At 40.6% G+C, this 13,543-nt stretch overlaps 1 protein-coding gene across 3 annotated transcripts in view; it reads left to right on the top strand.

Annotated features, from left to right (window-relative positions):
• The window catches only part of LOC106058970 (uncharacterized), a 66,751-nt gene that overhangs the window by 33,784 nt on the left and 19,424 nt on the right, over window positions 1–13,543 (top strand). For all 3 annotated transcript variants that reach the window (XR_008773618.1, XM_056003864.1, XM_056003863.1), the window contains exons 24-29: window positions 687–799; window positions 899–1,022; window positions 1,410–1,556; window positions 1,704–1,901; window positions 3,020–3,268; window positions 4,424–4,643. Coding sequence is in view for 2 of the 3 variants with exons in the window: in XM_056003864.1 (XP_055859839.1) it covers window positions 687–799; window positions 899–1,022; window positions 1,410–1,556; window positions 1,704–1,901; window positions 3,020–3,268; window positions 4,424–4,643 (1,051 nt within the window). In the remaining variant the exon portion in view is untranslated. The remainder of the gene's footprint in view (window positions 1–686; window positions 800–898; window positions 1,023–1,409; window positions 1,557–1,703; window positions 1,902–3,019; window positions 3,269–4,423; window positions 4,644–13,543) is intronic.

Raw genomic sequence — 13,543 nt, 5'->3', positions numbered from 1 at the left:
AGCATTTTATGTAATAAAGGAGATGCAGTGGCTGAGTGGTAAAGCACTTTGCTTCCGAACCGGGGGTCCCTGGTTTGAATCCTGGTGAAGACTGAGAATTTTAATTTCAGGATCTTTGGGCGCCTCTGAGTCCACTCAGCTCTAATGGGTACCTGACATTAGTTGGGGAAAAGTAAAGGCGGTTGGTCATTGTGCTGGCCACACGATACCCTCGTTAACCCTATGCCACATGCATCATCTGCCCTATAGACCACAAGGTCTGAAAAGGGAACTTTTATAATAAGCTACATCAACATGGAGCTGAAAAGCAATAGTAGTTTTTGAAATAGAAAAATATAATAAACAGCTTCTTTGTTTTAGAAAGGCAGAAGAAATGGGTACCAGTAAACTTAGTTCCAACATAAGCGTCCACAATCCGTAACACTTTATTAAATAACTGAATTATTTGCATAAAACTGTAAATAAAATTGGACACTGAACCCAGCCTGGCAACTCTGTGTATGCAAAAAGTGATCTCTCATAGGGCAGGATGTAGTCATTTTAAAATTCCTAAGTTTTAACACTTTGGTTCAGATACTTTTTGGCCTTTCTCCCATAATAAAAAGTGGTTTCAAATGAGTTTATTTAAAATGCATGTTATGAAATACTTTATTTAAAAATCTAAAATTGAATTTCTACTATCACAGCTTCTGCTTTGGGTGACCCCCACATCAAAACATTGGATGGTGTTACATACACAATGAATGGATGGGGAGAATACATTCTGATGGAAGCTCCAAGTGATAATTTCAGACTGCAGGTAAAGATTTTAAAAAATATATTGCCTAGAAATAGATTTTTCTCAGTCCAAAGACTTTTCAATGATTTCACTCTTACTAATTCAACATTTAAATTCCAGGCAAGAACAGGGAAAGCAGAAACACTTAATGGAACATTATCCAAAGCCACTGTGTTTATTGCCTTTGCAGCAAAGGAGTCCAATGATTCTAGTTTCCAAGTGGAGTTATCTCCCTCTAAATCATGTTCGTTTGGTTTTGTTTGTTATATTTCTGTTTGTTAACCTACATTTGATAATTAAAAAAAAAAAAAGAAAATAATGATAACAAAAATTAATTGCTTACTTATCATAAAGACTTAGATAAAAAAATTTATGGAATTTGATTAAAAAAATTAAGACCCTTTTTTATTTTTCTTTAATAATTGTTTATCAAATGATGTCAACATAACTACAATGTTCTCATCATTATTTGTAATTATTATAATATAGACCCAATATGTTTTTTTCTGAATATACTACAAATTATCATCAAATTGACATTTGTGATACAAATGCTAGGCTATAATTCTTTTTAAAAAATGTGTTATTTGAATAACTTCCTGGAATCAATAGTTATTTATTTTTATTTCAGCACTAATTGTATTTGCTAATGATGTTGACATTACAAATGACTTTTACAAAGAAAATGGTTCAGATATAATTATGTCTACAACATCTATTAATGTGATCAGAGAATATAAAAATAATAAAACTTTGGCAATAGCCACTTTCCCCTGTGGTAAGCTTTTAACATTTTCACAAATATTACATTATAAAAGTTTTCTTGTAAAGGAACTGATAAAACTTTGAAAATTACAAACTAACATAGTTGACACACAAAAACATATAATTCATTAAATGAATGAATGTATTAAACTGCTTTCAGGTGTGTCAATCACAGTCTATGTTGCTGTCAAAAGTCTATTAATAGAAGTGAATGTTCCTAAAACTATGGAAAATAAAACTAGAGGACTCCTTGGAAACTTTAATGGAAATAAAACTGATGAATTTATTCTTCCTGATGGACAACTATTGCCTGCCAATTTAAGTGAAAGACAAATATATCAAGAGTTTGCCAAAAAATGTAATAGTATTCTGTTTTTCATCTCCAAGAATTGGTCTAACTTTTAGATATTTGTATAGGGACAAACAGTTTATTGAACAAGATATATATAATGGCAATGTCTTCAATTATGAAGATTAAGAATGCAGTGTTTCACATGACCTTGCAAACCCAGTTGTGACCTGCACATTGTCCACATCTGATGTATACAAAGCTGTTGTCCACTGGGTTCTGTTCTCTTTTTGTCTTTGCACCTGTCTTCAGCAAGGGTTTTTACTTTGGGTCTTAAATGTTTGTACTGTGAGAGCTTTCCAGCTGTTTCTTTCAGAGGCCATCTGCTGTCTGCTACTTTCCTCTATGCCAGTGAGGGCAAAATGGCACCTGAACTGATCTTTATAACATTATGAGGGATACCTCTGTTACACTGTCCTCCTTTAAGCTCACCAAAATCATTTTTAGCATTTGATGACACCCCATGTAGGATAAGTGTCCAACCCAGGACACCCCATGTAGATAAGTGTCCAACCCAAGACACCCCATGGATAAGTGTCCAACCCAGGACATCTGTTAATTGGTAATTAGTTGTTTTTTCTTCTGTCCACACTGGCCTCCAGAAGAAAATAGATAGTTTGGTGTTTAAATATTGACTCACAAGACTATTGTTTCAAGTTTTTATCCTGATGGTATCTAAAAAGGTTATATGTTTAAACTGATAATTCTCTATGGGTTCTTAATCAACAGCACAAAATGTACTTAATATAAAATGTATGTATTTGGTTGACATGATTGGGACATGCATTTATTAAAATTATACATCACAACAGAATAAGCATACTCAGTTGCCTATCCAAAATGTCCCAGACTCGATTAATGGAAGTTATTTTCCCTAAACCATCCACATAACTATGTAGTAACCTTTAAATTTGAAAGAACATCGAAAACATATAAAACAAAAACAAACAAAAAATGTTGTTTTTTCCTACTAAAGAAGCTAAAAATAAATAGTTTAGTTTTGTTGCACTAATAGACTGTTTGCTTTTTAAAAAAATGTCATTTACATGTACGTTTACTTGTAATTTATTCTATTCTATTTAAAAGTTGGTATATTTGAGGGAGTATACAAAAATATATTTCTACAGGGACTGTTACATCAATCAGCTCAGTCTTCACATATAAACCAGGGGAGACAACAGACACTTATCAACATCCAGACTTCACACCAATGTTTAGGGATGAAGCAAATCCAACTCAGTTGGCCAAGGCTGTTGAAATATGTGGTGATGCAAATGATGCATGCATATTTGACTATCTGGCCACTGGTGATGCAGCATTTGCTCAGGTCACCAAAGACACAAAAGAAGAAATGGAAATAATAATAGTATATCTTGGTAAATATGATATGAGCTACATCTAGGAATTATATCTCTTATTTGTATATTAGCCAAAAGAATGATGCCCAACCTTAAATAGCCTGAAGGCTAAATGAATTTTTGACATGCATGTTATGTGCCGCATTGCCACAAAAATTATTTTGTCCAATGGAACTAAGCTTATGTGGCAACTGTGAGCTTGTATCAAGAGAAAGTATAGCCTCTTGTCATGGGCTGGATGTGACACAAGGGCCAGAGTTTAGATAACACTGGTATATAGTATATTTTTCAAAGAAATGATAATATAATCATATTTTAAAAAAATAATATTTATTAGTTGTTTTCATCATGTTATTACTTTCTTTGAAATTTGTGCATTCTCGTTGCTGTGCACAGTGGATCCTGGTTGTAAATGACTTCCAGCATGAACAGTACAGAAATGAACTAGACTATCTTGACTAGACTTAAGAGATGTCATGGCCTTTAGCTTCCACCTACTTTTGGATGATTTTAGGATTATGTTATTTAAATACTCTTGTATCAGCTGCTATTACATTTCTATATATTGAACTTGATTCAATTAGGCTTTTATTTTGAATTTCTTTCTTTTATGTAATGGAATTTTGCTATCCCCTAAAAAGTACAAATTAAATGTGCACTATCAATGTAATAGTCAACTGTTGGTTAGGGAGCACTGACCAAGGAAAAAAAAGATTTTATATGCTGTAAAGCAGTTTGGCTGACCTATTTGTCATCAGGATGGTTGGAAGTTCAAACTGTGCCCTCCCTTAACCTCTGTCATCCAATCGAGGAGAAATATTGGGCTTTGAAATAATAATCTTTGTTTGTGAAGGATCATCTGTAACTTACAAATCAAAGTGACCTAGGAACACTTGTGTGGGACGTAATCATCTTCTTTTTTGAAGTAGCGTCTGTATATAATAAAATAATATAACATTATTGTGCTACAGTTATTTTGTGAGATTTTCTTTCATTTAATGTCATTAAATTTTAAGAAATACTTTGAATAGACCAATTCAATTATTTTTATGATCATTTTTTATATAATAAAATGTTTAACAAATGTTGTAATACACTTAACTATAACAAGAACCCTATGTATTACACAGCTCTTTGATTAATGATTTATGTTTTTCAAACTCTAATTTTCAGAAAATAATCCTCCAACTATTGAAATAGCCAATGATAGTTTAGATGCAAGTGGCAGATGGTTGGTAATGGAAGGAGTACCTTCGTTTTTGGCTATAATAGCTAATGATAAAGACAATGACTCTGTCACACTTGAACTAGCGGACAATGCTACAGGAGTCAGTATTAATCAAAGTGGTTATGTTCACATTATGCCAAACCTGACAAACCCAATATTACTTAGGTCAGTTTGTTTTATTAACCAATTTTGTAACAAGTTGTTTTTTTTTCATATTTATATTGCTTTTGCTAGGATTTCATTTTTTCAAAAGAAATGTTATTCAATAATTAATTTTAATTTATAGCATTGAAAGTTATTCAGAAAATTTAAATTCCTGTGGCATTTTACGTCTCGATAGATGATCTTTTCCCTTTGCAACTTCTTGTGAGACTAAAGAGGCCAATCCTTGATACACAGCTGCGATCGCAGGTTGGGCATATATAATCACCAGGCGCCGTTGCATTTTCACCCTTCTTTCTGCTTCGGATGTGTATGACATCTGCAATCCGTGACCCTTCCTTTATGCTCTCTCTCCATGTGGATCTATCCAGTGCCACCTCTTCCCAGCTGCCAGTGTCGATTTTAAAGAGCTTCATGTCGCGTTAGCATACATCCGTATAACGTATAAGTAGGCGACCAGCGGCACTCCTGCCTTCTATTAGATAGCCATACAGGATGTCCTGTGGAAGTCGACCTACTGGCATTCTACGAATGTGGCCAAGCCAGCCAGGGCGTCTGCTGCTGATAACAGAGCGGATGTCCTGGTATCCTGCTCTTTGTAGCACTTCCTCATTGGTTATCTTATCTTGCCTCCTTATTTTGAAAATCCGCCTTAGGCATTGTGACAAGTCAAAAACTCGCTGTCAGAGTCACTCAAATTTATCACAGCATTAATTATTATTTTTCCTTATTTATTTAATTTATTTTAATTATTTCCCCATCCTACCCCTGATTTCTTCACCCGCGCCACCTTTTCCGCTCCAGGCTAGACTTAGTTGACCACATTGAAGATAGCTTAAGCGCGTCCTTCCATTTATCTGCCCTTGATCGGGGAAAGGTAAACACACAATCTCTTTTGTCTTGGCCGCCGGATGTCTGAAGGACGGTCGCGGTTGACACCACCTTGGTTTGAATGCTAGCTAATCCTTCTCCCCCCCCCCCTTCTCTCACGTCTCTCTTTGATCTAAGAGATGACCCTGGTCAACATACCGCGTGATACACCAAGGTGCGTCGCTTGTCGGACTTCACCCACGTGTAAGCTAATTCTTAGCCTAGGACGTTTCCTGTGTCCGCCCACATTTCCCAGGCATATATAAGTAGATTAAATAAAGTCAGACCCTCTCTTTCTCATTCGAGCTGAGCTATCGAGTCTGGACTATATCACTTATTCTTTCTCCTAGAGGAATACCTGGTGGTAAGCCGAACTTAATCACAAGTTCCATCTTAATTACGCTGTGTATATTTCCATTTGATTTTATCATGTGTATTTTGCTTAGTTCATTTATATTTAATTAGTGCATTGTGTACTTCTCACTGGCGTAAGTAGAAAACATAAACATGTGCTATGTATGTATTTTAGTATTGCATTAATCTATTAATGCTATGTTGCTCGATTGATAGATGCAACCATGTATATACTTGTACATCTTATTTTATTTTCTTTATCTCGGCTGACAACCGTGATAATTTTACTAGCGCACTGATACTGCGTTTAGAGAAGATATATGAATTATCTCCCCTTTACTCATTTTACTCTAAGGAGAGTTGCGCCGCTTGAAGGGACATTCAAGCACGCTCCATTGTTCTCGACCCACGGTCATATGTAAACAATCATCTGGGTCGCTGACCACCGCCCAATTCAACCCCCCCCCTTTTTCTTTCTCTATCCACCTGTGTTGTTTATTTGAGACTATTATTTCCCCTTCTATGTACATTTTTATATTATTACTTTCCCTCTTATGTACATTTTTATATTGCTACTATCAGCCATCTGGTATTCCAAATCCCATTTGTCATCATCTCCCCTTTTGTGCTCAAAAGCAATTTTACCAATCTGACGAATGCACCTCAGTCGAGGGCATCGATAAGATGTATGAGAGACATGTCCTAACTTGTCTTTATTTATCCGCAGCCTCCCTCAGGTGTCTGCCTATTGCCTATTTGCCTATTGCCTATTTAGATGCTTAGTGCTATTCAGCACTGTATTTGCCATCGAGAATCACCTATTGCCTAGCTATTGTATCAACGATCTATTTACCTGCATATGTGCTTAGTGCTATTCAGCACCGCACTTACCCACTGAGATCTACTCAACTCTACCACTTGGCGCTATCGGCATTGCCCGCCTATTCGACAGCCCACCTGTCAAGCTATTAGGCGCGACGTCCCTATAGAGTCAGATCTGTGCGAGACGTCATAGCTACGCCAACCCTCTGCAACTCACTGGACATATCCTGTTACTCACACTGCCCACGGCAGATCAGCTCTGCCCGCAGTAACCTTGTGCCCACGGTATCCGGCCACCCGCCATACTGTGCCCACTACAGATACTAGAACTTGGGACTGAGACTCCACAAGAGCTATATCGCCGGCGTCCCTCTATCCGCTAGAGCGCCACCTCCAGCTGCAGAACCTCAAGCCAGGACCCAGCCAGCTGCGACATCAACAGGACAACCAGCTAAGTCAGAGGACAAAGTGACATACTCTCTTATTATGTGCAAGAGTGATGATTAAACATAGAATATACTAGAGATAGATGCAAACCCTCCCCCTTTTTATTCTTATATGTATATTTATGTAAATAAATATTCTTTATTTTAACTTTTGTATCTATCTTTCATTGCTTTGTCTCGTTGCGTGTCTGCTCCCGATTCATATGCTGATAAGTGGGGGTGTGATTGCTTTCAAAAATAATCATCCCCTAGACATAAAACGTGCCAAACACACGTCACATTTCCCCACCTGTCACATTTTGGGGGCCTGTCCGGGATTTAACCCATTAGTACAGCAGGCACGAACAGGCAGCAATAACTAAACTCCATATCAATATTTTTTTTTCTTAAAATATTTATAAGTATCATCACTTCGCATTATCAAGAGTGTCACTTCTGTCACATTTTATTTATTATTATTATTGCATTTCATGTGTAATATTTTCTTGCAGGAACTTTGTGATTAACGTAGGCAGACACCACATTCCTTTTGCACTCTTTCCTATAACCAGCGACTCACTTTCACTAACCCACTTTCTTTAATTCTAGCTCAATCCTATTATCCATTCTATCTGCCCCCTCCACCATCCTAGTACCTCTCATTATCCACCCCTCATCACCATGGCCAACGACACACGCTCCGAAGAGGACTTTGACAGGGAACAGAAGATAGATGAATTTAAATACATCGCGGCCTTCCTATATGATGATGATGCAGAGCGGAGAGAATATGTGAGAGCACAAGTTGAGGCGCTGAAAAGAAAGGAAGAAAAAAGAAAGGAAGACGAAAAGGAAGAAAGAAGACTAGCAAGGGAGCATGAGTTAGCAATGAATGCTCTTAAACAGGAAATCCTAGAAATCAGACAGAGCTATAGGCCGCAGAGTTTGGAGCTGAGCATCACACCGGTTAGACAAGACCAGGAACCAGAAGAGAGTAAAACCACAACTCATGTCCAAATCGAGTACACTGCCCAAACGGACACAGAAGTTGCTGCCAAGGATGAAGCTTTCATACCTGATATCCCTCCTCTCGATGATTCCACATTGTCCACCCAGCCTAACCCTCCTGCTCAGTTTAATAGTCCTGCAAACTGCGGCGCCCCAATTCAGCTCATGCCCCCAAGCCAACCCCAACCTAAAAAGGCACCAACCCAACAACCAGCCTTGCACAAAAACTGCAACTACCCAGCACGTAAGCCTCGTCATAACCAGAACAATCAAGCCCACCGTGACTGCAACAACAGCACGCGTGGCAACAAAACTAACCGTGCTTACCGTGACTGCAACGACAGCATGCGTAACCACCAACCCAACCGCCAAAAGCAGCAGGCCTCACAGCGCATTTCAGTAATGACCGCGGTCCCCAAACCCTCTGTGTCTAATCAGCAAACACGCACTGATAGAACAGCGGGCGACCCATACGTCATATCAACACTGACTGTGGCCCCTGAACACACTGCCCTTGGCCCTACGAAAACGGAAGTCCTACCGGCACTCCCTCACCCTGTCTCGTCTTCCCCCGGGATAGAGACCATTCTGGTTAACGGGCGGTACGTCCGGTCACTATTAGACACAGGCTGTGCGGTAAGCTCAGTTATCTGCAAAACACTGGTTGATCCAGCTGATCTCACAGATAGAACTGTGACGATTCAGTCCCTTGACCGTGAGATTCCTCCAAAGGTTCTTCCTATTGCTAGGGTCCACGTGGAATGCAAGTACGTACATGGCACCATTGACGCAGCCGTCATGGACACGCCAGTGTATGACTTCATTCTAGGCTCCAAATATGTCCCTCTTGGAGTAGTCCATAAGCCATACTTCTCTCTGCCCGTCGGTAGATCGACGAAGCAGAAACGTGGCCGCAACCAGCTGGTTGGAAGCCCTGGTCGCCACACTGACACGCCTAGTCCCGACTCATCAGCGAAGCTCAAACCACACTGCCCTGGCATTGACACTGCTAGGAAGTCACGAGTTAAGTCGTATACCCGCGCTCGTGAGGGTCTACTTGACCCAGGCTACTCAGCCAAAATTAAGCAACATTCCTCTGACATTGACAGTGTCAGAATGCCCCGAGGTAAGATGAACCCTTGCTCTCGTGGACTCACTCCTCTTCATGGCTTCTCAGCCACCATTCCGAATCAACCTCACCCTGGCATTGATAGTGTCAGGAAGTCACGAGGTAAGCCGAACCATCGCGCTCGTGAAAACACTTCTCACTATGGCTCCTCAGCCACCATGCGAAATCAACCCTCCCCTGGCATTGACTGTGTCAGGAAGCCACGGTGTAAGCCGAATTATCGCACTCGTGGGGACGTTCTCCGGCAGAACTCCACATTCTTTATCAGGCCACTCTTCCCTGACATTGATCGTGTCAGACGATACCGAGGTAAGCTGACCACTTACTCTCGTGAAGAAGCGCCTCACAGCGGCTTCGGAGGTAAGCCCCCAACGTGCACACGTGCCTTGGGCACCCCGCCTAAGCCCCAATCACACTCCCCAATCCGCCCCAGGAAGGAATGATTACTCACCCAATCGCCCAATCTACTCTCCCAAGCAACCCCAAAGGTTTCACCCAGGTGACTACATATTCAGGGACGGAAAGTAGACCACGGACAGACTTGGACAGACTCTCCTCCTGGCATGGCTACCCCTTATTTCTCCAGAATTTTTTTCTAATGCTGTGATAACAACTGATCTTAAAGTTAGAGTGACATCAGTCTGCTCGCACTTTATGGATCTTTCTGCGATAGATCCATCTTGGCGGCGGCGTATGTGACAAGTCAAAAACTTGCTGTCAGAGTCACTCAAATTTATCACAGCATTAATTATTATTTTTCCTTATTTATTTAATTTATTTTAATTATTTCCCCATCCTACCCCTGATTTCTTCACCCGCGCCACCTTTTCCGCTCCAGGCTAGACTTAGTTGACCACATTGAAGATAGCTTAAGCGCGTCCTTCCATTTATCTGCCCTTGATCGGGGAAAGGTAAACACACAATCTCTTTTGTCTTGGCCGCCGGATGTCTGAAGGACGGTCGCGGTTGACACCACCTTGGTTTGAATGCTAGCTAATCCTTCTCCCCCCCCCCCTTCTCTCACGTCTCTCTTTGATCTAAGAGATGACCCTGGTCAACATACCGCGTGATACACCAAGGTGCGTCGCTTGTCGGACTTCACCCACGTGTAAGCTAATTCTTAGCCTAGGACGTTTCCTGTGTCCGCCCACATTTCCCAGGCATATATAAGTAGATTAAATAAAGTCAGACCCTCTCTTTCTCATTCGAGCTGAGCTATCGAGTCTGGACTATATCACTTATTCTTTATCCTTGAGGAATACCTGGTGGTAAGCCGAACTTAATCACAAGTTCCATCTTAATTACGCTGTGTATATTTCCATTGGATTTTATCATGTGTATTTTGCTTAGTTCATTTATATTTAATTAGTGCATTGTGTACTTCTCACTGGCGTAAGTAGAAAACATAAACATGTGCTATGTATGTATTTTAGTATTGCATTAATCTATTAATGCTATGTTGCTCGATTGATAGTTGATGCAACCATGTATATACTTGTACATCTTATTTTATTTTCTTTATCTCGGCTGACAACCGTGATAATTTTACTAGCGCACTGATACTGCGTTTAGAGAAGATATATGAATTATCTCCCCTTTACTCATTTTACTCTAAGGAGAGTTGCGCCGCTTGAAGGGACATTCAAGCACGCTCCATTGTTCTCGACCCACGGTCATATGTAAACAATCATCTGGGTCGCTGACCACCGCCCAATTCAACCCCCCCCCCTTTTTCTTTCTCTATCCACCTGTGTTGTTTATTTGAGACTATTATTTCCCCTTCTATGTACATTTTTATATTATTACTTTCCCTCTTATGTACATTTTTATATTGCTACTATCAGCCATCTGGTATTCCAAATCCCATTTGTCATCATCTCCCCTTTTGTGCTCAAAAGCAATTTTACCAATCTGACGAATGCACCTCAGTCGAGGGCATCGATAAGATGTATGAGAGACATGTCCTAACTTGTCTTTATTTATCCGCAGCCTCCCTCAGGTGTCTGCCTATTGCCTATTTGCCTATTGCCTATTTAGATGCTTAGTGCTATTCAGCACTGTATTTGCCATCGAGAATCACCTATTGCCTAGCTATTGTATCAACGATCTATTTACCTGCATATGTGCTTAGTGCTATTCAGCACCGCACTTACCCACTGAGATCTACTCAACTCTACCACTTGGCGCTATCGGCATTGCCCGCCTATTCGACAGCCCACCTGTCAAGCTATTAGGCGCGACGTCCCTATAGAGTCAGATCTGTGCGAGACGTCATAGCTACGCCAACCCTCTGCAACTCACTGGACATATCCTGTTACTCACACTGCCCACGGCAGATCAGCTCTGCCCGCAGTAACCTTGTGCCCACGGTATCCGGCCACCCGCCATACTGTGCCCACTACAGATACTAGAACTTGGGACTGAGACTCCACAAGAGCTATATCGCCGGCGTCCCTCTATCCGCTAGAGCGCCACCTCCAGCTGCAGAACCTCAAGCCAGGACCCAGCCAGCTGCGACATCAACAGGACAACCAGCTAAGTCAGAGGACAAAGTGACATACTCTCTTATTATGTGCAAGAGTGATGATTAAACATAGAATATACTAGAGATAGATGCAAACCCTCCCCCTTTTTATTCTTATATGTATATTTATGTAAATAAATATTCTTTATTTTAACTTTTGTATCTATCTTTCATTGCTTTGTCTCGTTGCGTGTCTGCTCCCGATTCATATGCTGATAAGTGGGGGTGTGATTGCTTTCAAAAATAATCATCCCCTAGACATAAAACGTGCCAAACACACGTCACATTTCCCCACCTGTCACAGGCATTGGAGGTGGAAGATATTCAGCTTTTTTTCCTGCCATGAGTAGGTTGACCATGTTTCACTTCCGTATAGCAAGGTGCTCAACACACAGGTCCGGTAGACTAGGGCTTTAGTACTGTTAGTAGGCAATATGTTGTCCCAGACTCTTTTCTGTAACCGTGACATGGTGGCCATTGCCTTGGCTATCCTGTTGTTTATGTCTTTATCCAGTAGAGTGTTGTTGGATATGATGGAGCGAAGGTAACAAAATTGATCAACAATTTCTAGTGGTTGGCCATTAATGCTTACTTGAGGTGCAGTGTTTGTGTTTTGGACAAGTATCTTAGTCTTACTTTGACTGATGTTTAAGCCGAACTTCTGGCAAGAAGCAGATAGTTTGTCAACCAGGGACTGTAGCTGAATATCAGCATACAGGAGTTCCCTGATGAGTAGCTTCCTAACCTTGGTTTTTGCCCGCAGCCTTGATACATTAAATAGTTTTCCAGAGGATCTTGTATGGAGAAACACACCTTCGTTTATGTTGTTGTACGCATAATGCAGTAGACAGGAGAAGAATATGCCAAACAGAGTAGGTGCTGGCACACATCCCTGCTTGACACCACTGCAAACCTCAAAAGGTGAATTTGAATTGAATTGAATTTGATAGTACGTTTAGTCTCCTCTTGAAAGCACTCAATGAACTTCAGTAGTTTGGGAGGGCAACCTATTTTCCTCAGGAGTTTGAAAAGGCCACTTCTGCTGACCATGTCAAAGGCTTTAGTCAGATCAACAAAAAATGATGTAAAGGGGTCTATTTCTCTCTCTGAATTTTTCCTGCAGTAGTCGTAGAGAAGATATCATGTCTATAGTCGATCTACCACTCCTGAATCCACACTGAGACTCTGGGTAGACTCTAGAAGCTATCACTTGCAGTCTGGATAGTGCCACTCTAGCAAAGATTTTGCCCACTATACTGAGGACAGAGATACCCCTATAATTGTTGCAGTCACTCCGATCCCTTTGTTCTTGTATATTGTGACTATAGTTGCGTCACACATGTCCTGTGGGACATGACCTGTTTCCCAACAGCGACAGAAGAGAATATAGAGTTCAGGGAGCAGAAGTGATTCGTTGACTTTAACTACTTCCACTGGGATACCATCACTCCCTGGAGATTTTCTATTTTTCATGCAGTTAATTGCTTTTTTGTGGTCACTAAGGCTCGGAAGCTCATCTAGGCATTCCAGTACTGGAAGATCTGGTAGAGAAGCCAGGGCGACATCGTCTACTGTATTCTGTGTGGCATAGACATCGAGGTAGTGTTCTGTCCATCATTCTAGCTGCTTGGTTTGATCTGTAATTTTTTCTCCAGATTTGGATAGAAGGGGGCTTAGGCTTAGACACTGTTGGACCCAGGGCCGCTTTAATGCCATCAAACAGAGCTTTGCTATTTCCTGAGTAGATAACACCATCTCAATGATATTTTTA

This window comes from Biomphalaria glabrata, chromosome 11 (genome assembly GCF_947242115.1).
Source record: "Biomphalaria glabrata chromosome 11, xgBioGlab47.1, whole genome shotgun sequence".
Lineage (NCBI taxonomy): Eukaryota > Metazoa > Mollusca > Gastropoda > Planorbidae > Biomphalaria > Biomphalaria glabrata.
Note: the sequence above shows the minus strand (reverse complement) of the source record. Positions and strands in the feature narration are given on the sequence as shown.